This window comes from Stegodyphus dumicola, chromosome X2 (assembly GCF_044657685.1).
Source record: "Stegodyphus dumicola isolate Sdum_Otavi_A_Nest chromosome X2, ASM4465768v1".
NCBI lineage: Eukaryota > Metazoa > Arthropoda > Arachnida > Araneae > Eresidae > Stegodyphus > Stegodyphus dumicola.
Window position 1 is genome coordinate 60,136,826 of NC_140781.1, and position 26,461 is coordinate 60,163,286.

A 26,461-nucleotide genomic window follows, 5' to 3' on the forward strand; every position below is an offset into this window, starting at 1 on the left:
TGAATCTTTAAATCCGGTAAAAGGAACATATATGAAATTACCTTATCGCAAAAGTATATACCCTTTCCAAAGATGAACATTTCCAGGTATAAAATAAATAAAATATCCAAAAACTTTTACCTCTAAATTATCTATTATATTATAAACGTCACCAACGAATTCATACCGCAAACATTACAAATGGTTACAAATACTTAGTGTGAAATATTTAAATTACTTCCATGCACGTTTACTTCAAATGAAACGCATACCAAATTCCTACAAACATAAAATTCACAAAATAACTATCATTTAATTAAAATATCACTAAACCATGTACACGTCGACTTATTTTTACTTAAAAAAAAAACCCAGAATTGCACAAAAATGGCATTGCGCACACTCTTCACTATATCCATGTACACTGCTTTTTTCTCATAAATTAGAAAAATTTCACGAAAATGCATGAAAATACTTAACGTATTCTATTGAAACCTATTCCAAAATACTACAAACATATAACTCACAAAATCACGATCATTAAATTAAAATATAATTAAATTAAAAAACACTACTTAAAATATAAATAAGCACATACATTAAATTAATAAAAATTAGATTACAATCCTAATTACTTTAAACTAAATCATTGCTAATAACAATTTTCCAATAATACCATATTAATTTATTTACTCCTTACATTTAGAACAATGCATAAAAATAATCTCCTCAAATGATTAAAAATACTAACTTACCTAATCTTCAGAATCTTCACTACGTGGCACGCACACTTCCACTATTTCACGCAACACACAATGAAGCTTAATACAAAATAATATAGTACTACAGTTTTCCAAATTCCCCCCTTTTTCCGATTAAAGAACTGTAATTCATCCATTAATGTCACATGACATATCTCATGATCTCTCATTTCCCTCACACAAAATAATGCGTAATCGGGACTGAGTACTTCTCACAATATTACCAAAGTCCTAGGTAGTAACCTTTATCGCCTCCAAAATGTCGCCAAACTACCAGTTACCATATTCCAAAGATCAGCCAACATCCCATGATTCAAAATTTCCCAGAATCATGCATCCGATTACAGCACAATAGGGTTTCCATAACATTCAACTACTCAAGCTACCATAAATGAAACAAGAACTTCGCCATAATACAATGGGTGTGCAAAAATCACGTTTTGAACATAAGTTATGCCAAAAAATCTGAAACCAAAAATTTAGATAGCAAAAATGTAAAGTTTCTAACCAAAAATATTTGTTAGGAATCTATGTATACAGTGATCTGTTTTAACTTATGATAACATCAGAGAATTAAACAATCTATTCATCTCAGGAATCTAAGAATTACGCACACTTCACTAAAATAAACTAATATAACAACAAATTTCAAACAAATAACATGCATGCAGCATTCTTTAGCTGATCTTTGGAATATGGTAACTGGTAGTTTGGCGACGTTTTGGAGGCGATAAAGGTTACTACCTAGGACTTTGGTAACAATGTGAGAAGTACTTAGTTCCGATTAAGCATTATTTTGTGTGAGGGAAATGAGAGATCATGAGATATGTCATGTGACATTAATGGACGAATTACAGTTCTTTATTCGGAAAAGGGGGGAATTTGGAAAACTGTAGTACTATATTATTTTGTATTAAGCTTCATTGTGTGTTGTGTGAAATAGTGGAAGTGTGCGTGCCACGTAATGAAGATTCTGAAGATTAGGTAAGTTAGTATTTTTAATCATTTGAGGATATTATTTTTATGCATTGTTCTAAATGTAAGGAGTAAATAAATTAATATTATATTATTGGAAAATTGTTATTAGCAATGATTTAGTTTAAAGTAATTAGGATTGTAATCTAATTTTTATTAATTTAATGTATGTGCTTATTTATATTTTAAGTAGTGTTTTTTAATTTAATTATATTTTAATTTAACGATCGTGATTTTGTGAGTTATATGTTTGTAGTATTTTCGAATACGTTTGAGTAGAATACGTTGAGTATTTTCATGCATTTTCGTGAAATTTTTCTAATTTATGAGAAAAAAGCAGTGTACATGGATATAACTAAGAGTGTGTGCAATGGCATTTTTGTGCGATTCAGGGATTTTTTTTAAGTAAAAATAAGTCTACGTGTAAATGGCTTATGTGTATGTGCTATTTGAAAAACGCACAAGGTGTTTGCGATTGTGCACTTTTTCCCAATTTTGCAGTTAATATTTGTCATGATTAAGCAGTTTTGTTAGATAAAATTTCTAGCATAAGTGTAATTCGGCTAGTAGATTGTTGGAAAAAGTGTTCAGTAAATAAAAAGGAAAGAAACATATCTTTACTTCGTGAAGACAAAATGGTGGCGAAAAAAAAAAGAAATAGAGCTTTGCTGTAGCAGAGTTGGTCGCCAAATTTTCGTCAAAAAATCGCCAAGTTACCATAATCCAAAGATCAACCCTTTCTTTTTTTAACTTAAAAAGACATCAGCGAAGTGCACAATCTAGGCATGCCCACAGGCTCGGCATTGTGCACAAATCAAGGACATAAATTAAAATAAATTAGAAACAATTCAAAAAGCAGTAATAACAACAGAAGATCATATGGGGAAGAAAAAACACATTACAAAATAAGAACAACAATAAAATAAAATTCACCAACCATTCTGAATGCTCTTTAAACAGCAGAAATATCAATTTCAAACATCATCAAACCATCAATTTTCACCACTTTATACTTCCACCCTATCTTCTGATACACAAAGCATACATTCGTGAATAAAATCTGCATAAACACACCCGTGAACAAAAGACTCATTAACATCTCCAGCATCGTACTTTTTACTACTAAATTTACCTTGTATACAATCCAAAATACGCGACTGAAATTTTGCCACCATGTCTTTCATTGCAACATAAGCCATTTCAGAACACCCACCAAATGAACCAATCACTCTAGCAAAATATAGTTTCAACATCAAAAGGTTTGCTATACAAACAACATCACATCAAAACCAAAACTGTGGCCACATCGAATCCCTATAATATTTCAAAAAGTTGATAAGCAAGTTATCGAGGTACTCGCGCTTGAATTAAAAGAGCCTAGTGCTAGCGATTGGCCTTGCCGTGTTGTATACATAACAAATAAGAACAGGAATATACGATTATGTGATGTCTTAGGTTGTTAAATAAATTTACCGTACCAGACACACATCCAGTGAAACATGCAATGGAATTGTTTTATGTGAAAGTGCAATAAATCATCATATTAGACCTTACAAAGGGATTGTTAGATCCCAATTAGAGAAGAAAACAAGCATTTTATAGCATTTGTGATGCAGAAAGCCATTATCAGTGGAGAGTATTACCATTCGAAATGAAAAATATAGGAAGCATATTTAAAAAAGTAATAGAATATTAAGCTGACACAAAAAGTAATGTTGCTCATACATTGATGATTTGGCAGTTTTTTCCAAAGACTGGAAGGAGCATATGAAAGAGATTCAAAACCTTACGAAGAGTATGCCTTACTGTAAACTTAGAAAAATGAGTTTTAGAAAAAAAGAAGTGAAATTTCTTGGCCATGTGATAGATTCAAGAAAGCCTAGATCAACTACAAAAATAGAAGTATGTGATATTTTAGAACTTCTCAACTGCTGTCATGATTATTTTCTGAATTTTTCCACTTTAGTATTACGCTTGACGACACTTGACTTAGAAGAGAGTGCTCGCTAGCAAACATCCCATGGGGGCAATGAAGAAAAAATAGCTTTTCAGAAATTAAAGCAATTTTTTTTTTTTTTTTTTTTCTGATATGCCATCACTTTTCATTCTAATGCTAAATAAGCCTTTCCAACTATATACTGATGCATCAGTGACAGCTCTTGGTGCCTGTCATTCTCAAACAGATGATCAAGGGAAAGAACACCCAGTAGCATTTTTCAACAGAAATCTAACACCTAGTCAAGGTAATATCTGACAGTCTTATGTATCTAATACAAACTCAACCCCACAGAGCCAAGCGTTGGGTATTGGCTTTACGAAGTTATAATGTAAAGATTCCTTACTAAAAGAGGCAAGAGCATTGCTGTATTCAGATTACCCAACAATGACTCGGTGACTGGGTAGCATTGCAAATCAGATTAATAGAATTTCGGTAACTTTTATAGAAATGTATATATTATTGGTAATTATATTTAAAAAGGTTGTTATGTATATATCCTCTTTTATAATTATTATGAATTGCTATGGATAATCACCATGGTAACTAAATGCTACTGACTGTTCCGTATATTAATATTAAATGCTGTTATATGAATTTCTGAAATTTGTCATGTTATTGTATATGTGCTGAATATGTAATGGTTTATGTGTATGTGATCTTGTATACTCTCAATAAATGGCACATTCTAAATAAGGCTTCGCAGGTGTGTGCAGAAGAAAAGAAAAAAAAAAGTTGGGTCTGTTTTAAGAAACTTGCACATCCCTTCTGAAGTTGGGATGTGTAAGTTTTAACTGAACATGCCAAGAGCAAATATTCATCAACTTGTGGAAGCCATGGTGTGAACTGATGACATCAAAAAAGAAAAGTTGAGTTAACGAGGAGTTGGTAGATATGTGTGTAGGGATAGAAGGACAAAATACCTGCTGCTAATTTAATATGTAAAAGTTATTTATGCTTTTGTGTGCTGTGTGTCGTAAATAAAAAACATTCTTGTAAAGTATCAGCTATCTTCCTCCATTACCTTTCTTGCATTTGACCATTTTATGGTTATTTCGAGCTTATGTGACGTAATAGAAATGCCAGCAAATCCAAGTATTCTCATCAGTGATCAATTACATACTGAATTCTTCAAATTTTTATTTCTTCCCTTGGGGAGATTGTCCTTGTGTGTTTTACTGTAAGTCCAATAACCCAATCTTACTTGATATACCACTAAATACGATGATAGTACTTTCTTGTTTATACAAATCTAGAAAGAAGTGTCCTTGAATTTTTTTATATTACTTAAAATGAATAGTAGTTGCATATCTTACAGGGTTGAATGAACTTAAAATGAATAGTAGTTGCATGTCTTACAGGGGTTAATCTACATTTTAGGGTGCCCCATGGATTATCGCCAAGTTGTTTCATTTATCGCCAAATTGTTGTTTCATTTATGGTAACCTGAGTAGTTGAACGTTATAGAAACCCTATTATGATGTGATTGGTTGCTTGGAATTTGACTGATGGGAATGGGAAAATATTTGTAAGGGCTTATTTCTGTGTTGGATGTCAGGTAAGAAGTATATTATTTATTTTGTGCTGTACACTGTAAAATTGCTGTATGTGAAATTAATGTGAATTTTCTGTAGAGTTCGCAATGAGAGGGGAAAAAAGCATTTATTGACTGGTGTGTAAATAAAGGTTTACTTAATAGTCATTATAAGTGTTCTCTTTGTAAGAAGGAAATGCATATGGTCGAACATAAAGATTTTTCAGATGGCTTTGAATTGGTTTCTTGCAAGAAATGCCACCGACAGTCCGGCACTACAGAGGAAATTTTTACTCTTATTTTTGTGAATTAATGTGATAATGGCAGTGTTTTTGATTGCTGATAAGGAATTTTGTGTGTGTTATGTTGCAAACTATAATTATATTAATGTTTGTTTTAAGTTATCATTAGTATTTTTATTTGTACTCATGTATATTTTAATCTATAGGGTAGCCCAGAAGTCAAATAGAAATGCACTTTAGGTCGATCTTTTAGTGGAATGGAAAAACTGTTGAATTGAAAGCATGCTTTCAAGTGAGAGAGTTGGGAACATGAGAAATTTCCTTGATGTTAGGATACAAATAGGTTATTTTAGAAATAAATTTTCATAGTTGGTGAAAGGAGGGAAAATATTTCTGATGCCAGTTAGATGCAAACCAAAATTTATTCAAAAGTTGAAAAGCCCAAAGGGGCTGAAAATCGAAATAAGAGCTTTGAGGTGTATCAAATAATAAAATTGTTTAATGGTGTTTCTCCCTGAACCAAATGATGTATTATAACCTACATTTACAAAAAATAAAAAAGGGCCCGTTACAGGCCTCGAAAATTGAAAGTGTGTGTATGGGGAGGGGCAATTCTTTGTATCATACATGAAGCATGCTCTTTTTTTATATATTATCTAAAGCATAAAATGTAATAACTTTGAAAATGCAACATACTTTTCAGCTGAGTCATAGTGTTTCATTTTTTCAATTTTTAGTTTTCGACTGAGTTATATCTCAATTATTAACATTATATTAGTTCATTATATTATATTATATTAGTAACATTATATTAGTAACATTATATTAGTTCAGTTAACAAACAGCATGATATGGTTTACACATGCAGTGTCATATTTGCTAAATTTTTTCATAAAATAATACTATTGAATTTAAATCAGTTTCGATAGCTTTTTACCCATATTTTACATAAATATATTAGGCTGGGTTGCATCATCTCAAAGTGCATAAAAACATAAATTTTATTTTTTAAATTTTAAAAGTTTGTCTTCAGACTTGCATAACTATATTCAAGCACCCATCTCTATAGACACACATCAAAAGTACATAAAATGAATTTAAGAAACAAAAAGTAACAATTGGCAGCTACCTGGAAAAAAAAAAAATCTCTTACAGGGGCATCGGTATAACGTATATACAGCCTCTCCAAATTCAGGATTTTGCTCTAGATTTTTTAAGTCTCAATTTTGTGTTCTTAGAGTCCATAAGTTACTATTCATGCAAAATTTTACCAAAATGTAAATTATTTTATGTACCGCCTCTCAAAGGGTTAAGTGAAACTAGATCGATGTGTACATGGACAAAGGGAGTGAACAATGCAATTCTCCAATTTTTTTTAAGTGAATATATCGATGTGTACATGGACACTGAGTTTGTGCAATTCTTTGACTTGTTATTTAGGTTTTGTGTAGCAGCCATTTTGAAATTGTGTCTTGCTGGTGAATTTCCAGAAATTGCCAATTTTTGCCAAGGCCCACCCTGAAATATATTTTACAGGCATTGTTTTATAGCTATCAGTTCTTTTGCTGATGTTTGTGATGTGAAGGAATATAGTGTCCTATATTTTTCGTATAACTCTTGTAAGTCGTAGCTGTGCATGGCTCATTTATCTTTTTCTTCAGTGTCAAATTATTTTTATCTAAGTAAGCAAAAGCAGTTCAAATGCACATTTTTTTTTTTTTTTCTAGTTGGTATTGACTTAAAAGTTTTCACTAAATTCATATTCAGAATTTAAAAAATTTTAAATGACAAATGGACGTCATATTTTACTTTAAAAAAATTGCATAACAGGATCAATTTTGCTATAGTAGATACATAATACATCATTCATAAGAATGGTGAAAAACAACTTACACCAATATTTTCAAAACATGGAAGATGAAATGCGTCTTACATTGAAATATTTATTATTCTAGCCTATAAGCATAAGTGTCTGCTTTTGGAATTTTGCATGTTGTCAAAATGATAACTGTAAATCGCAGTTGGTAGATAATGACAATAATTAAAGAAATCCATTTTATTTATTCCAACATCAAAATGGGAGAATGGTTTTCTTCAATAATGCTAATCCGGTTATCTTTTGAAAGCTATATTTTTTGCTTGATTAAAAAATATTGAGCATCATAACAGTACTTTATTGAGGTGTTGTGTATCCATGTATTCTGAATTCTATACCTTCAAAATTATAACAGTATGTTACTTATAAATGGAACAAAACAACCCTTTTAGAAACGGTATGTGCTTGTTAATGCTATTTTTGTTCTTTAAGATGGAAGGATAATAATTAATAGGATCTAATTAATAGGATGCGTTTTCTTCCTTTATTCTGCAGCATCTGTGCTGTGTCTACATGAACTTGATTTAGAATTCTTTAAAATTGATATAAAGGATAAAAAAAATTCAACTGTTTCTTCTTCGTGTATGTAAATTCATTAAAACTCATTTAAAATTATTAAATTCCCAGTGGGGGGTGGAAATGGGAAAAATTCAAAGGCATAAACATGCTTGGGTACTGAAATGCCTCTTACAGATTTTTTTTAGAAGATATATGCATCTATTTTGCCAACAAACTTCTCATTTTGATTAAATAAATGGTTAAATAAACATAGTTTATTCATTTTTTTCATGTTATATATTGTGCTAAAATGTTTTTCTATAATGAATTTCGCTCATAATTTGCTTTATAATTATTTTTTAAAGCTGGGGTGTCTGCATACCAAATTTGGGGTTGATGACTTACCCCATGTTCAGAAGGAAAATTTTCAAGCGAATGAGAAATCCAGATCACCAGCTATGGAGTCCCAGTCATCTAAGCTTTCTGTTCCTATTTCATCATCTCCAGCTAATTCTTCAGGTTAGTATTTTGATCAATATCTTATAATAAACTAACAAAGTGATTTAGATTTTTGGGTAGTACTGTTAAAAATCTATTAAGAGTTAAGATGATCTATCAGAATTAATTGTACAAAAATACAATACTTGTGTGTTTTTTGTTTGTAAGAATGTTAACACTTTTTTCTAACTCAGTCCAGTTTATTCGGTTGCTTCTTTAACTGCAGATTTGGCAGTACCTTTTCCTAGAACTTTCAAAATTTCCTACAGCTAAGAAACATATGCATATCATCTATCTCCTCAAAGTTTATCATTAAATTTTTACAGAAATGAATAGTAGCTGCTGTATCTACTACCCAGTTAAATTGTTGTTACCTCCTTTATCTATAGTTGACACCTAATTTTCTACCAACATTTAACTCTTTATCTATAAACTGCCTATTTTTATTGTCAATTTTAAACTTTTGATTTTTACTTGAATTTTCTTTATACTGAGGGATTAAGTGTTCACTCTTATGACATCTATAACAAGGTCCTATCTTCATATTCCACTTTTTCCTAGATTTAGTTTTACTTTCAACTTGGCTAGTTTTCTCTGGATTTGTGCTAATAGTATTTAAATATGCTTACCTTGCTGTTTTCTAAATCCGCCTGTACCTGGCGAAGTTGACTTTCCAGTTCCTCAGCAATTTTTTCCAACATAAAATCCTCATCCTTCAACATATAAATCAGCTGTATAAACCCTCAGTATTTTTCAGTAGTAATTGCGCAAATTTTGCTACATCTACGTTGCCGTGGAAATAGCGGGATATGCAGCGAGAGTGTTAAGCTTTGTATGCTCTTGTTGAGCTCACAGTTTATCTGTTTGTTCTTAAACTCACTCCTGCACATACAACTTTAAAAAAAAATTTTTTTTTTAATTTTATTGTTAAACATAATTTTCTTCATGCTTATGCCATATAAAATTCAACAGTGAAATCACAAAATATTAAAAAACTGCATACCTTTAGAATTCTTGATACAGTCTTGTTAAGTGTTAGCATACTTTTTTTTTATCCCCAAAGGGCTGTTATTCCAAAACATCACTTTTATTTCACTTTTCAAATACGAGGGTTGGAACTTTAATAGTGGCAACACAGCTGAAAAAATGCTACGCAACAAAACCAAAGAATATTGCGTATACCACACGTCAACTACATACCTACCTTACCTCTCAGCAAAAAGACTCCTCCTGCCTACGTCACACGCATGCGGAGTGACGCGAAGAATGGATCCTTGTATTAGCTCGCGGTCTAAAGTAAGTGTTGTTAGGATGTTTTCAAAACAAGAACAACGATGTTGTATAAAAATTGAATGTGCCAGAGGTCGTACAGCACGACAGTATCATCAAGGGCTTCAAGAGTCTTGCGGGGAATCTGCATTGCCTTACAGAACCGTAGCAAGATGGGTGAAAGCATTCAATGAAGGACGCCAAAACGTCGCAGACATGCTGCGGCCAGACGTGCAAGCTGTTGCCGCACTAATGGACAGTGATCGCCGCCAAACGATTCGTCAGCTGGCTGGACAAACAGGATTAGCGCATACGACTGTGCTGAACATTCTGAAGGAACGCCTATCCATGAGAAAAATTGCTTCACGATGGGTTCCACATCAATTGGCGGAAATGCAGAAATGGCTATGATACGATGCTGCCCGAACCCACCTGGAGTGCTATGAGTGCGAAGGAGATGCTTTTTTACGCCGTATCATTATGCTGGATGAGAATTGGGCCCGATCGTACCAGCCAGAGCTGAAACGCCAATCAAACGAATGGCGTCATCACGGGTCACCACGACGTTCGAAATTTCTTCAGAACCCCAGCAATGTGAAAGTTATGGTGATTCTCGTGTACGACTGTGATGGTGTCATTTTAACGCATACCGTTCCCCCATAGCAGACCGTCTTTGCGCAGTATTACTGCTCATTTTTGGAGCACAATCTCCGACCAGCTTTGAGAAAAAAAAAACGGCAACACTTTCTACCGAACGCTCCTCTCATTTTGCATGACAATGCTCGGCCACATGCAGCGCAAGCTGTGACTGATTTGTTCAAGCGATGGGGCTGGGAAGTGCTTTACCATCCACCATACTCCCCAGATCTAAGCCCTTGTGACTATGACTTAATTCCTAAGATGAAAGAACCACTTCGTGGCACTCGCTTCCAAACTGTTCCTGAGATTCTTGCGGCAGTAGACCGGTCCATTCAAACTATCAACAAAACAGGCGCTGCTACAGGTATTCTGCGACTTCCACATCGTTGGAAACGGGTTGTACACAATGCTGGTGACTATATTGAAGGACTGTAAAACATGGTGACATGAATCACTTTTGTATTCCTTGTAAATAAATAGTTGCCACTATTAAAGTTCCAACCCTCATAATTGGGTGCTTAAAATAATGACTACAAAAAATATGTAATGCATTTAATAAACCCAGCTTTTATTTTGCTAGTCCAGCTTAAAGGAATTAATAAGAGATAGGGAACTGTCTTTATTGCTTTTAAATCGCTTAGTTAGTTAGTTAATAACAAGCAGATTAAAAAGAAAAATTAAATATTGTAAAAAGAAAAATTAAATATTGTACAATTCACAAAATGGCAAAAAATTGGTGTGCAGAAGTTAAAAAATATTTTATATCACCTATCTTTAGAATTCCCAATAAAGTGTTAAATGTTATCATACATTTTTTTATACTCACTATATTATATTTTTAAAAATAATACATGGCAATAATTTTTGGTGGCACCATCCTTTTATTTGTGTTGGCATACATATTTTTATATTCACTGTATTATTTCTTTAAAAATAATGCATAGACATAAAATTTAGTTATAACATTTCTTTGTTTGTGTTGCCATATTTCTTTTATATTTGCTTTATAATTTCTTGAGAAATAATACATGTCTATCTGGGAGGATTGTGATCTGGATATAGGCAGAATTCTGATTTCTTTAATGTATGAAATCTGAATTTGGGAAATGTAGACTCTGTAATCAATAAATCTGTAAAATCAAAATAGTTTTCAAATTTTGTTGTAGAACAAGTATATCACTCAAGATTACATAAATTAAGACCATATAAATTTCAGTGAGTAGTCAAACTTCTTGTCCAAGAAAGCTATTTTTGTCTTACACAAAAAAGTTATTATTATTGTTTGACATATGCAGAAACAGAAAAAACTGACACTGTAAAGTTTTGGGCTGAAGTATTCAGAATAAACTACTTTCAGTATTGACAAGGTTGATTAAATCTTTTTAAACATGCTTCTGTTGACTCATTTTTGAATGTTCATTTATTTATATGAGTGATATTATGTCTGAAGCGTAGATGCTATACAGACCGAAATTTATTCTTATTAGTAGTGCATATGAAACTTTTGGATCATAAAGTCTCTCTAATGACTATTTGGCAAAAGCTTTAAGAATAATTTATTGCATAACTGGGCAACTTACCCATATTCTTCCTATTCTATAAACCTGTTCTATTTTTTCTAGTAGTTTCTCATCTCCAAAACCTTTTGATATGCATATTGCAAGTTCTGATTTAATATATAAGGTGTTAAATTAAAAGCCGTAGTTTGCGTCAAAACGTTTTGCTGATCAGACCGAATTTTCAGTTGTTAGCAAAGAAAAGTATACAGCAATAGTTCCCAGAAAATGACCCTCGCCCTTTCACTGCTCAGGATTAACACAAAGACTTTCTGGCCATAAATATGATCACTGTTAGCATGCATTACTTTTTCTCACCTGCTGCTGCTTGAATAAACCATGTCTCTTGTGTCGTGATCTTTCTTTGTTATCTGAAATGTAAACTGTATATAGAAATTGTGGAGTGCATTTAGCATCTCTATTGGTACCAACTTAAATGTGTTTCTGAAGAATATTTTTCCTGTTCAAAATGAAAATATTTTAATGATCAAGCCAGTTGAGATTTTCCCTCTAGTCATTTGCACAGAAGTTCTTCTTGGCCATGACTTAAGTGAATTGGTTTCATCTTCCGCAAAAACTAAAACATCACGGTAAGTCGGTAGGATATTTAAAACCTATTACTTCTCCACTGGGGTCAGCTGCATAGGTAGTATCCATCAGATACTTCTCCACTGGTTCAGTTCAAAAAGTTCCACAAGTTCAAAAAGTAAATGAGTGAAAGGCAACCCAAAAGTTATTTATCAGCCCAGATGTGTTGATTTCAGTGCATCGTCAAATGATTTCAAAAGGAAAGAATGATTTATAGATCCATTAGGAAGCAATAGCTTTCATACACATTTACTATTGTGTATGTCAAGAAAAATGGGTCAAGATCGGTGTGCAAAAATTTTCAGATGTGTATTGCAACACTGAAGTGTGTCTGCTAAAAGCAAATCTGCTTCATTTTCTCATATAGTAATTTGTGAAATCCCTTGAGTGATAAAAATTGAAAATTGTGTATTCCACTTTAAAGTTGAAAAGCATCAATTATTTGATTTCAGTATGAAGTAATTTTAATGATTCATGATTTTGTTGATAATGTTTTAATGTTGTTTTCTATTTTGAAGTAAAAGGTTTATTGATTTGCACATTTCTAGTGCTAACATATGTGTGGAAGTGCAATTTTGTGTTCGGTTGTATTTAATTAACATAAGTAATTACAGCATTAGGCATTGGCTGCAGCATTAACTTAGCATAATTCTTCTCATTATCCTTTAATTTTATGACCAGTGTATATTCTATTAAATAGGAGAGTATAAAGTTCTTGCTGAACTGATATAGAAGTTTTTGGAAAGCTACAAGGAAACTAGTGTTGCATTGAAGTGGAAATCTTCAATAATGTATCTAGAATAATAATATGATTTCATGTTTTTTTTTTTCTAGGTAGGAGTAAGGTAGCATTAAAACCTGGACATTCATTGATGGATTGGATACGATTTACTCATTCTTGTAAGGATTTGGCTGCAACTGGTGGAAAATGCTTGGATGTATCATCTCGAGAGCTTGCAAAACATAATTCCAAGGAAGATGCGTGGATTGCCTTAAAAGGTTTAAAAGATTATTTTGTAATATTTGTAAACAAATGAGCCTAATCATAAGTTGTTTTATAAAGTGACATTGTTCAGATTAAATAAATTTGATCTGTCAAGACTACTAGTAGCTGAGAGTCTAAACCTGTTCAGTTTCAGTCGGTAATTAGTAAGTTTTGTCTTGGAATTTTTTCTTTTGATAGAATGCAATACCTTCATGTATTTTAACATCAGGAATTTACCCATGGCAGTATTATTAGGAGCATATATCTCTTAGAAATCCTTTTGAAAAAAGTTTTCGAGTGGGTAGATAATCCGTAAGTGCTTGCCATATTAACTAACCACATTTGCTAATCATTCAGAACATGAAGCCTATTTATGCTTCATTAAATTTTAGCATCTTCTAGCAGTGAATAGCAAGTGTTAAGGTTTTGATATACAGGGTTATCCAAATTAAACTTCCCCAACTCAGAGGCCTGTGCAGAGTGTTGTATGGGTCATCATGTGATGCAATTTTAAAAACGGACACTTCAGATCGAGCACTCGAGATTTATTCAGCAAACAAAATTAATACAAGAAGTTGCCGATAGGTGGTGCTGCAGATCAGCAAGACATTCTACAGATGCTCTATATGTGTGCCGTGGTTCTCCACAACTCTTTCCATTCGCAAAGCAGTGTGTTCCACAGCGGAGTGCAGTAAGTCCACATTAATTCCACGAACATGTCGAATAATTGCGTCTTTCAGATGTGCCAAGGTTGCTGGGTGTTCTCGGTAGACCCGATCCTTTAAGAATCCCCATAACCAAAAGTCGCATGGCGTGATATCAGGCGAACGGGGAGGCCAAGCTGTAGGGAAACTGCGGCTGATCACACGTGCATTGGTAAAAGTTGCCCGTAACACCTGTTGAACGCCACGAAGAATATGGGGAGGTCCACCATCCTGCATAAATATCGTGTCCTGGAGGCGGCCACGTTGTTGCAGTTCAGAGATCACAAATGTTGACAACATGTCCTGATACCGTTTTCCTGTGACAGAGCAGGTTTTGAACCCTGTTGGAGTCATCTCTTCAAAAAAATAAGGCTCAATGATGAATGTTGCAGTGAAACCGCACCATACAGTAACCTTTAGAGGGTTCAAGAGCACTTGATGGATTGCGCGCGTTTTCACTTGCCCAAATGCGGCAGTTGTGTGTATTCACTTGACCATTCAGGTGAAAACGGGCCTCATCCATCCAAAGGATGGTCCACGGCCAAGCAGCATCGACTTCCATTCTGACAAGGAACTGCAACGCAAATGTTTCCCGAACTACAGGATCTCCGTCGGACAGCTGATGACAAGTGAGGATTTTGTAAGGAAACTAACCGAGGATTTGACGCATCACACGCCAGATGGTCGTATAGGGTATATCAACAGCACGAGAAACAGTTGGCACACTGACAACAGCATGTGGCGATTGGCTAGTGGGGTCCACGACCGCCAAAGGAACGTCTTCTACGCGTGCAGATTCCACAACCTTCGTCCTCTACCTTGTAAAATTCCCAACTGTCCCGCTCTTTCGAACTTCTTCATCATGTCTCGTAGAGCGCGTCGTGTCATTGGTCCTCGGAGTAAGATCTTCAGCCGATGGAATGCTCTTATCGCAGCACAGGAGTTCTCGTCATTCTGGTAGAAAAGTTTCACTAACAGAGCTTTGTCTTTCAAAGTTGCCATTATGCATCAGCGAGCTGGAAACAACTGCCTGTGCAAGGCCTGTCTTCCACTTTTGTAGGGCTCGTCTTTTGGGTACGTTGCGCAGAAGCTTTATTTCTGCAAATCACGTTGCTGCAATATGCACATTACTAGTGTTACAGCACCACCTATCAGCAACTTTTTGTACTAATTTTTTTGTGTAATAAATCTCGAGCGCATGATCTGAAGTGTCTGTCTGTAAAATTTCATCACATTATGACCCCTACAACACTCTGCACAGGTCTCTGAGTTGGGGAAGTATAATTTGGATAATCCTGTATATAAAATATTTGGATCAGAACTTTCTGAGCCTGTGCTATGTTTGATTTCCTTGCACGTTTCCATCTTTATTAGTATTAATTTTAGCTCTTCAAAATCAGGAAGAAAAAGTTATGTGGTTTATTCCATCTCTTAGAGAAAAGCTTAAGTCTCAAAGAAAGCTTGGGAAAAATAAAGAAAGCAGACTAAAGATGCTTGGAAGCTATATAAGAAAATATACATTCTATATTTTGAAGGAGTCTGTTACAGTTATTGTTTTCAATACTGTTCTTTGTACTTGCACATATTACTATCCATGTGCACCTTGCATTTTGCTACCATAAACCAGAAATTTCTGAATCATATCCTAGAAATAGATTTGATAAAAAAAAAGCATATGCAAGGAGAATTATGTGAATCAATTACAGTATTTTACTTTTGTCAAGATCTGAAAATGCAAAGGATTTATTTGATTCTGAAAAGGACTAGATTGTAGTGTATTTTGGTAACAGCATCTCTGAAACAAAATGCCTGGTAGGCTTTCCATGTAGTGCAATGATTAGTATCCGTAAAAGCTGGTATAAAGCACTGACACTATATTGTTGGCAAAGCATAGATGCTGCATATGTCAGTGGAATGCTTAGGTTGTTTTGTCTTTTCCACAGCCCGAACGCAATATCTGAGGCTAACATTACTTGTAATTTCAGTGATGGTACTGAACTTGTTGTTTGGGAACATATAATTTTATTATTTCTTCTTAGATCTGAGTCTTTATGGCAGCAAACTGAATTATATGTCCATTTGCGCAGTTGCTTATCACACATTAGAAGTGAACATACAATTACTAACACTGGACCGTTGATGATGAGACAGTTCTAATTTTTTATTAGAACATATTAATCAGTGAGTTGGTATATCATGTTTATTCAAGAATGCCCTAAATTACTGTGGAGATATACTTAACCTGATTGAGGGAGTGTAATGATTTTATAAATATTTTTAAGCCTGCCAGCAGCCAAGCAGTAAAATTGCTGAACACTGGTGGTTTGGTCCAGAGTTCAAATCTTGGTGTACAGGCTGTCTGCATGGACATTTTCATAGTTTTTCTCATGTGTAACATGCATATGAACCAGTTTTCCACAGAAAGTCCTTCACGAAGGCATCTCTCCCCTTTAGAGCTTTTGAGTGCTTTGTGATAATTTAATAAACTAAACCAACCGCACAAAGTGTTTGGAACTTTTCTGTCGAGAAATAGCTGTGAAAGCTCATACCCACTTAAAAAGTATTGTATTATGGTGTAATATTGTAAGTTTTGGGTCCTACAATATTATCTGGTGACTCCGTAATAAGTTAAATAATTTAATTAAAATTTCTCACGATTTTTATGCAACTTGGCTTAATACTTTGTTATATGATTTTATAAATATTTTTAAGCCTGCCAGCAGCCAAGCAGTAAAATTGCTGAACACTAGTGGTTTGGTCCAGAGTTCAAATCTTGGTGTACAGGCTGTCTGCATGGACATTTTCATAGTTTTTCTCATGTGTAACATGCATATGAACCAGTTTTCCACAGAAAGTCCTTCACGAAGGCATCTCTCCCCTTTAGAGCTTTTGAGTGCTTTGTGATAAGGCTCAATGATGAATGTTGCAGTGAAACCGCACCATACAGTAACCTTTAGAGGGTTCAAGAGCACTTGATGGATTGCGCGCGTGTTTTCACTTGCCCAAATGCGGCAGTTGTGTGTATTCACTTGACCATTCAGGTGAAAACGGGCCTCATCCATCCAAAGGATGGTCCACGGCCAAGCAACATCGACTTCCATTCTGACAAGGAACTGCAACGCAAGTGTTTCCCGAACTACAGGATCCCCGTTGGACAGCTGATGACAAGTGAGGATTTTGTAAGGAAACTAACCGAGGATTTGACGCATTACATGCCAGATGGTCGTATAGGGTATATCAACAGCACGAGAAACAGTTGGCACACTGACAACAGCATGTGGCGATTGGCTAGTGGGGTCCACGACCGCCAAAGGAACGTCTTCTACGCGTGCAGATTCCACAACCTTCGCCCTCTACCTTGTAAAATTCCCAACTGTCCCGCTCTTTCAAATTTCTTCATCATGTCTCGTAGAGCGCGTGACAAAAAAAAAAAAAAAGTGCTTTTGGATGTCTGAAAGCAATTGAATTTTCTCTACATTATGTCTAAAACAAAACCTCAGATAACTTCTGCTTTATGAGTGAGAGCATTATACGTATCCCAGAAACGTTGTTTTCCAGTTCTCCAATGGGCATATATTAGCCAATGAGGACAAAGCAAATTGTTATTTGGATGTTTTTCAGTTATTTTGTTTATTTTGTTCTGAGTTGTGTGAGTGCATGTGACTTAGGGAAATAGTTTTAGAAATTATCATCTTTTGTTACATCTGCGAGAAAGGTGAAACACTCGTGTACGTTTCAAAAATCGTACACAATTGACTTTCCTTCCATTATTTCCTCAAGGAAATGTAATAAATTTGCGATGTGTACCGCCTGTCGTTGCGATTTTTCGATTTGGCATGGTGGAAGGGCGGATGTTCTCAAACATATGCGTACACAAAAACACAAGGATAACATAAGTTGTTTTTTAAAAAATGAAAAATTAAATTTTTCTTCGGAAACAAAGGACCAAAAAGTTATTAATGCAGAATGTCTGTTCTCTGCTTTTTTACTGGAGCAAAACCTGCCACTGAATGCATCGGATCACGCTGCAGCTTTATTTAGAAAAATATTTTCCGATGGTGAAATCGCTAAGAAATACTCAAGTGCAAGAATCAAAACAGGTGCATTTGTTAAAGAAATGGGTTTGAAAAATAAATCTTCAGTTATTGATTGCATTAAAACAGCTCCGTTCTGCCTCTCTACGGATGGAAGCAATAATACCGATTCAAAACTGTATCCAATTGTTGTTTCTTTTTTTAATCCAGAGTCTTCAGAAATTGAGTGCAGTTTACTTTCTGTCCCCACTTTAGAAGGACATTTGACAGGCTTTAATGTAGCACAGCTAATTATTAAAACTTTAAAAGAAAATGCAGTCTCTCTGGATAATTGCTTAGCGCTTGTTGCCGATAATGCACCAGTATTGGTAGGCTTGAAGACTGGTGGTGCAGGCATCTTAAGAAAGGAAAATTCAGATTTGCAGATTATGAGGTGCACCTGTCACCTCTTAAATTTAACAGCTGAAAAAGGGGCAGCTTCTTTACCAATAAATGTGGATGAACACATTGTTGATATTTATTATTATCTTGAAAGGAGTTCTAAAAGGAAGGAAAAATTGAAACAGTTCCAACAGGTGCATAACAGCAGTTTACAGTTAGAAAACTTGGATGAAGTTATAAAATCAGCTAGGATTGACACCCAGTGGAGTTTAATTGGGAAACTGAAAGGTGCTGATGGAATTTTAAAATATAGTGAACTGTCTAGAATTGTGTTGGCCATCTTGACAGTTTCCCATTTTACCCGTCATTGTCCCCAAGTTTGATAAATCATCATCACTGATTGATAAAATGCTCATCTTTTCTATTGGCAACCTTTTTTTTTTTGGCAATTTTAGGTTCACTCACCTAATTAGTAGCCAAATTTTTCATTTGACATAATAGCTGGGAAGGTATTTTGTCACCCAGTTCTACTTCAGTTAATAGTTTTTGAGTCCTTCAGGTTTCAGTGTCCAAGAAGGTAGAAATGAGCTTGTCTTTAATTATAATGTATTTGCAGTCTTTTGGTGGATTAATCAAAATGTCTGACATTTGTGATAATATTTCAGCTTCAGTGGAGCTGACGACATCATATTTCATTTGATCTGCTGTTATTAGAACATTTTGAAACTGTTCTGCCATATTTTTACATTACAAAAGCCATATACAAAATAGTGGAATTTAACTGCTATCCCTACTGATGACTGATGTTGAAGTATTACTTTTAATTTTATCATTGTTTGTCATTTTCGTTTAATTAAGGCTGGTGTCCAGCTGTCACCAATGAAGAAAATGTAAATTTTTCTTTTTTTAAATTTTCAACTACCTTTTAATCATTTAAATAAAATAAAGATTAGAGAACTTGATAACTGAATGAAAAAGAACATTTTCATTGTTATTATATTTAAGGTCTGAAAAGTAATGAAGTTGCCACTTCACAAAAGATAAATAGTTTTTAGAAACAGTGTAGGAGGCACTGCAACAATGGTGATGACAATGATTTGCTAGTTGTAGCTGATTACACAGATAGCAGTTCCAGCAGTGTTATAGGATTTTAGGTCTAGGGAGTAGTATTGGATAACAGAAAAATCAGGCAAGATTTAGGATAAAGGGAAGTCGAAATGAAGATGTCTTATTAGATATTGTGTAAGAATGTTGTTTCAAAATACATGAGAAGTATCGAATTTTTCTATCCTAATAACGCAAGATCATTTTCAGGTATTTCAAGATTTATTCTTAAAAGTTACACAATTCATTAAAAGCATTTAAAAATTATTAACCTTTTTTTTAGAAAAATTAATTAGAATGAATAGTGTCTAGATGAAAGAAATAAAGCTTGCAAGCAAATTGCAGTGGAAATTAAGGGAATAGTGCCATACATACCTTAACTTCCATTGCAGTTCATTCAGTGAACTTGAGAGTTGAAGGCAGTGCAGCTATCTTGCTAGGTCTGGTGACTGATTGAAGTCCATATCTTTGAGGTAGTTGATTGCAGCTCTGTATAGCCTAGCATTATAATAATTAAAAAAAAATATTACAGTAGCAAATGATCTCATGTTGATCAAGGAGTTCATACTGGTACCTCACAGCATTCAGAAATCTGGCAACAAAAAGGTCACTATAGAATCTTAAACTGGTTATAGCTGTTAGGTAGAGAGTACCTACATTCATATGTGAGCATTATTTTAGCTCCCTTAATCTCTACTTAATGTGGCTTTTTCTCTTGCAGTTGGACTGTCTCTTGTGTAAATGAGTCTGTGGAACTCGCATAAAAAGATCTGGCAAAGAGTTCTTTCACCTCCTTTGGACAGTTCAAGCAGGCATTGAACTTCTCTTTATTGCAAAATGAAAAATGATTGGCAATAAGGTGCATTTGCAGTGTTTTCCTTTTTAGAGACATAATTGCTGTGATGTAAATGCAAAATGTCAGTATCTGCTGCCTTTTTTTGAAAGAGGTTTGTGTGAATGTGAATGTAGTTAAAGGTCCACTATTCTTGAAAATTAAGTAATTGGTTTGACAAATAATTGGTGAATACCTCCGGTACATAACCGTTGTGCTCAGTTGGATGATTATGCTTCTTGTTAGTTACATTTCATATTCTTGTGAATTTTGTTTTGAATGGTGTAGAGGGGGAAAATATCTATTTCATAATTATTGGGGGGCAGTATATTTACAAATGGTAAATTAGGTTAGTGTCAACTTAATTTTTCATACTTTTAATAAAATGTCATGTTTTTTTTTAGGTAAAGTATACAACATAACCCATTATTTGGAATATCACCCTGGAGGCGAAGATGAACTTATGCGTGGAGCAGGAAGAGATGCTACAGATCTGTTCAATCAAGTGAGTACGAGGTAATGTTTTTATGCAATTATCCTAGCATATGTGAAAATCTGTGTATTAGGAAAGTAGTGATCCGGAAAGATTTTTTTTTTAAAGGAAGGAAGTGATATTTTATTGGGACTTCAAGAACTATTTTTAATACATTAATAAAAATAACTAAATGCTATGTATTGATAAATTCTTTATAATACACAACTAAAAACATTTAAAGATATTCAGATTTATGTGTGTAGTAGTCATTCTACAAAACCATGAATATGCTTGCTGTAATTAATATTTTACTTATCAGAGTTGTGTAAGCTATGGCTTATAGGCTAAATAGAACATTCTGTATTTTTCTTTTTGGCCCTGGTGGTTTAAGTTTTAAAGTGTCAAAAAAGGAGGGCCTTTCTAATTTCTTTTGTCAGAAATATAAGCAAGTAATCCAACATAAAATCTCACTTAATAGTGAGAGACTGAGGATATAATTAAAAGCCGAAGAGGGAAATGTTGGTCATTGCAACTGTCTGGTGTATGAAATGCATTCATTCACTTTCTTTGCTATTGAATTAGCAGGAGAAAGATGATTTTATTCCCATGTGCAGTGTATATTTTATTTGTTCCAGTAGTGGCCTTTGAGACTTTATTTCATGTAGAATTTTTTTTTTTTAAATTTCAAATCTTTTCAATTGGGAAATAGGGAAGCTTCTTTTGTTGTTGTGACTTATTTCACTTGATGGAAAATAACTTCACAATAAATCCATGAAACCTTAGTGGAGTGCAATATTGTTGCATTTGTCATTGGCATGGGCATCTCATAGGTGACAGTACAACTTTACTCAGCTGTGCCTTAACGTTTTAGTGGAACATTCTGGCAAGAGGACTTTTGCATGGCTATAGGCTTTAGGTCTCCCCATGCTGCAAAGATGCTATACACTTACAACATCCAACCCTTCTCTGGGATTCAAATCCAGACTTATTGATACAGCAGCCAACATCGCTAACCACTATACTGGCTAAGGCAGCTCTGCTTTAGTTTTAATTTGTAGTATTTAATCTCCAGTGTAATAGCATACTTAAAAGTGTTTGTGTATACTTAAATAATATGTATTTCATATAGAATTCTTACTATTAGCAATTTTAAACAGTTTATGGTATAAAATGTTAAAGAATTAACAATTATACTTTGTTTTGGAGCAGATTTAGGGTATAAAATGAGCAAGGCTTTAAACATCATAAATCCTGGACTGCTTGTTTTAAATTGATATTCAACAGAGACAATTCAGGTTTTATTGAATATTTTTTAATGCAGTTGTGAAATATATTTGTTCAAAGTTTTAAAAGTACTGTTAATTGAAATGGTTCTAAAGTAACTCATTTCCGTTATCAAAAGTAATTTAAAATATTTATCTGTGTTGTGTTAACAACTTTCTCCAAAACTAAGGTTTATTATTAATATTCATAGGGTAAGGTTACTAGTTTATGTATATAGAATTGGCCAGCAGGCAGTTTTTAGACCACTATGCAAGCTAAATCATCGCCACTGTAGCTTTAAAATTTATTATCAATTATTATTATTAATATCTTGATCCCATCCATGGCTGAGTTTTTAAGACAGTTGCAGATGAATTGGCTGCTGCATGGTGGTTTTCGTCGTTTCCCCATGTATAATTTTAAATAGCTGGCCAGACTGCCCCTACAAAACATTTTTTTAAAATTTTACTCATTTCATTTCAATCTCATTTTTAACTTTATTCAATTCATACCAAAATCATAGTGAAACACCTCACAGTTATTAATCTTTTAAACATGTACTCAAGAATTTAAACTCATGACAATTAAACATTAAAAAACATAACTAACCCTTTCTCAACTATTAATTACTCATAGGGAGCTGCCCGGATCCAGTTGAAACAGAAACGGTCAAAACTTCATTGTTGTCAGGGAAACCAATACTGGAGTCTGTTCAAGGCACAACGGGTGTTTTCTCATACTTCCAGCACTACTCTGTCTAGTAGTATTTTAACTCTAAAAATTGGCCTTTGGAATGTTCGTGCCGACGCAGTGGATAAAAGCAGACAAGCAGGCAAGAGGAGATGTCTACAGTCGATAATCTCAGCAATAATCTGCATCTTCTGCGTGAAATATTCGGGATTATACTTGAAAAAAAGCCACTCCTTTTATTCAGTATTATCATCACAAAATCTGTATCTTTGGCGCGAGCAATTCGGTATTATAACGGGAAGAGAAGACACTTCCTTCTTTCCATATTTTCATCAGAAAATCTGTCTCTTTCTACTAAAAACCACTGTGATGAAATCAAGACCATTATGCCGCAGGACAGGAAAAACACTTCACTGCCGTCTATCACGATAAGAGCCCGCACGAGCTCGGACAGGTCTCTGCAGCCAGAACCAAGGGGCTGCGGTAATATCCCTTAACTGCAACCCACGGTTGACCCGTGAAGGGTTGCCGTGTTTCCCTTTTTCTGCGCTCCCACCCAGAAGAGTTGGTAAGAACTCGCACAAAAACTCCGCTATTGTCCACTAATTGGTCCAGCAGCACATCACTGACCGCGGCCAACCCCAAAGGGGCCGTCGTCGAAGATGCCAAACAGCTAAGGCTCCGAAAAATCTACTAAACAAAATCTGCTTCTGCCTCTCGTGCAACGACTTAAGAAAACTTGGTTGGCACTCAAAATGAAACACCTCTAATTCACTATTGGCTTAAGTAACACTAAAATTTAAAATTAGCCAATCTTTAGCAAACTTTGAACTCCCTCTAGCCAACTAGAACAGAGGTAATAAATAACGACAAAAATTCGAAGAAATTCAGAACCCTAACAAAAATGACGTACTCTTCTTTCCTGCGCAACAGAGGAATGTTTTCAATCGTAATTCAGTTAGACTTGCGACAGCTGTGAGTAATAAACACCTTACCCAGTTCTTTACTTCAGAAAAGCCGAAATACTTTCACACCTCCACACCCTAAACATGTGGTCAACCCCTCAAAAAGAGGAAATTGCAGCTGGGCAGTCCGACCCCTGACCTCCCAAAAGAAGCCATCTCGTGAGAACGAAAGTAAGAACCTGCGTTTAGCTGTATCAAACTTTAAGCTTAACTTAAAAGAGCTTTACTATAATCAAACAAAAATTTTAAACGAAACTATATATTAAACATTAAATCTTAAATAAGAACATTACAATTTCTCTATTCACAGTGAATTAATATAATCACTAAGAATTCCCTATTCACAGTAAAATAATATGTAAGAATTGTTCATAACAAAGTAATACATAATAATTTCCGTAACAATTTATAGAAGCACCGAGCAAAAAAATTAAAGGATAAAAATATTTTTAGAATTTAGGGAAAATACTCGAATCCAAAATTTAGGGGCCACAAAAATTTAGAACTTAGTGAGGTGTTTGGTAGCAGAATTTAGGAGCCGTAGAAACTGCATCAGGCAGTAAGATATCTAGCGCTAGCCCTGGATAAGCCTTAAGTATATATGGAATTTTATTTATTCAAGATTCAGATAAGCCTTAAACATGTGCAAGAAACAGACATAAGTATAGTAAATACCTAATACAGCCAGGCCTTTAATTGTCTCAGTGTGCAACAGAAGCACGAGAAAATTTAGCTGAACAACTTGTATTTCGTTCCTAATCTCATGATACACAGCCAATAATGTATAGCAGATGCTATTAAGCTAGGCCGAAAGTATACTTTACTGATTCCAGTGAATTTCAGCCAATATAGCAAGCAGATTGCGCTGTTCCGTAACTTTCTGATTTGACCCAGTTTAAATATTTTTTGCAGGCTGTTTTTATTATAGCAGTTTGATGAAAATTAAAGTTTCAACTTTCGATCATGTCGAAAAGAGTTTCTTATTCTGGAGCTGCAACAGAATCTGCAAAGCAAAAGCATGATTTGATGTCCATTAAACAAAAAGTAGAATTGCTGAAAAAGTTGGATAATGGTGTATCCATCTCAAAATTGTGCGAGGTGTATGGCATTGGAAAGTCAACTGTATATGACATAAGAAAAAAGAAAAGGAACTTTTTGAATTTTTTTTGTATCCCGACATCCCACTCAATAACAGAAACACCCAATAACAGAAAAAGTGTTCGTTATGCTAAAAGTGACGAACATGACAAAGTGATGATTGAATGGGTCAGCTAGCGTCGAAGGGAGGGCTGCCATTGACGGGTCCAATTGCTAATGGCTCAAGCCAAAATATTTCATGAAGAAATAAACTTAAACACTGAGTGCATATACCCAACAGGTTGGTTAAACAAATTAAAAAATCGCCATGGTATAAGATATTTAAAAATTTCAGGCGAAAAAAGCTGAACAATTTGCAGATGAATTCATTGAACTCATTATTAGTGAACAATTACTGTATTTGATGGCATATAAGATGCACTGCCATATAAGACGCACCCTTATTTAGAAGGCCACACACATGTAGATGTAGAAAAGGTTTTGTGTGTCTAGACCTTTATCTGGGCTAAAAATAGCATTCAGTATTGAAAGTTAACCTGTGTCCTTCACGTATAACACGCAGGTAACTTTTTTTGAGACCAAATTTAGGGAAAAAAGTGCGTCTTATATGCTGTCAAATACGGTATCTCCAGAACAAATTTACAATTCTGCTGAAACTAGTCTTTTCTAGCAATATGTACCACCAAATATCTTGGCAACCTCTACAGAAAAGGCTTCAACTGGTATCAAAGATTCCAAAGTGAGACTAACAATTTTAGTATGCACAAATGCTGCAGAAATGCACAAGTGCAAACTTTTCATAGTCAGAAAATACGCACGACCTCCAGCATTTAAAGGAGTAACGATTTTCCCGTTATATATCGTGCAAATAAAAGAGCATGGATGACACAAGCGTTAATGAATGATTGGTTTGAAAATCATTTTATACCCAAGGCTTGGCAACATATGAATTCGGATGATTTACCTGATGACTCAAAAATAGTCCTGATTCCAGACAACTGTTCAGCTCATACTTCACTTAAAATTTTAGTGAAAGGTAATGTATCCATTCTTCCCTCCAAATTGTAAGTCTGTCATTCAGCCTATGGATATTGGAATAGTACGCACACTGAAATCATGGGACGGTAAGTCTCTTCATACTTTAAAAAATGCTTAGCATAATTTATGGCCTGCTAGCATATTTCATGGTGAGGTTGAATATGATAGCCGTGAATGTGAAGGTTTTTGGATATCGCAAACCAAATGTTAAATTTTTCAATTAATGGATTTTTAAAAGAAATGTGGAGAAGCGGTAGTAAATGAAGATGATATAACAAAAGTTTCTCATTGCAATGACAATGCCCCAATTATCAATCATTTAATGGATGATGAAATCTGCAGTATGGTTCTAAATCCAGAAAATACCACTACCGAAAGTGAAGAAAGTGACAGAGAGGTTATTGGAATCTAAAAAATTTCAATTGATAAGTTAGTTGGAATTCTCGACTTGGCAATTACAGGACTAGAACAGTGGAACTTC

At 34.4% G+C, this 26,461-nt stretch overlaps 1 protein-coding gene across 3 annotated transcripts in view; it reads left to right on the top strand.

The window, feature by feature from the left end:
• LOC118196402 (cytochrome b5 reductase 4) overlaps nt 1–26,461 on the top strand; it is a 160,077-nt gene that overhangs the window by 4,355 nt on the left and 129,261 nt on the right. For all 3 annotated transcript variants that reach the window (XM_035367853.2, XM_035367854.2, XM_035367852.2), the window contains exons 2-4: nt 8,227–8,380; nt 13,246–13,410; nt 20,856–20,956. In XM_035367853.2, coding sequence (XP_035223744.1) covers nt 8,320–8,380; nt 13,246–13,410; nt 20,856–20,956 — 327 coding nt within the window. In that variant the 5' untranslated portion in view covers nt 8,227–8,319. The remainder of the gene's footprint in view (nt 1–8,226; nt 8,381–13,245; nt 13,411–20,855; nt 20,957–26,461) is intronic.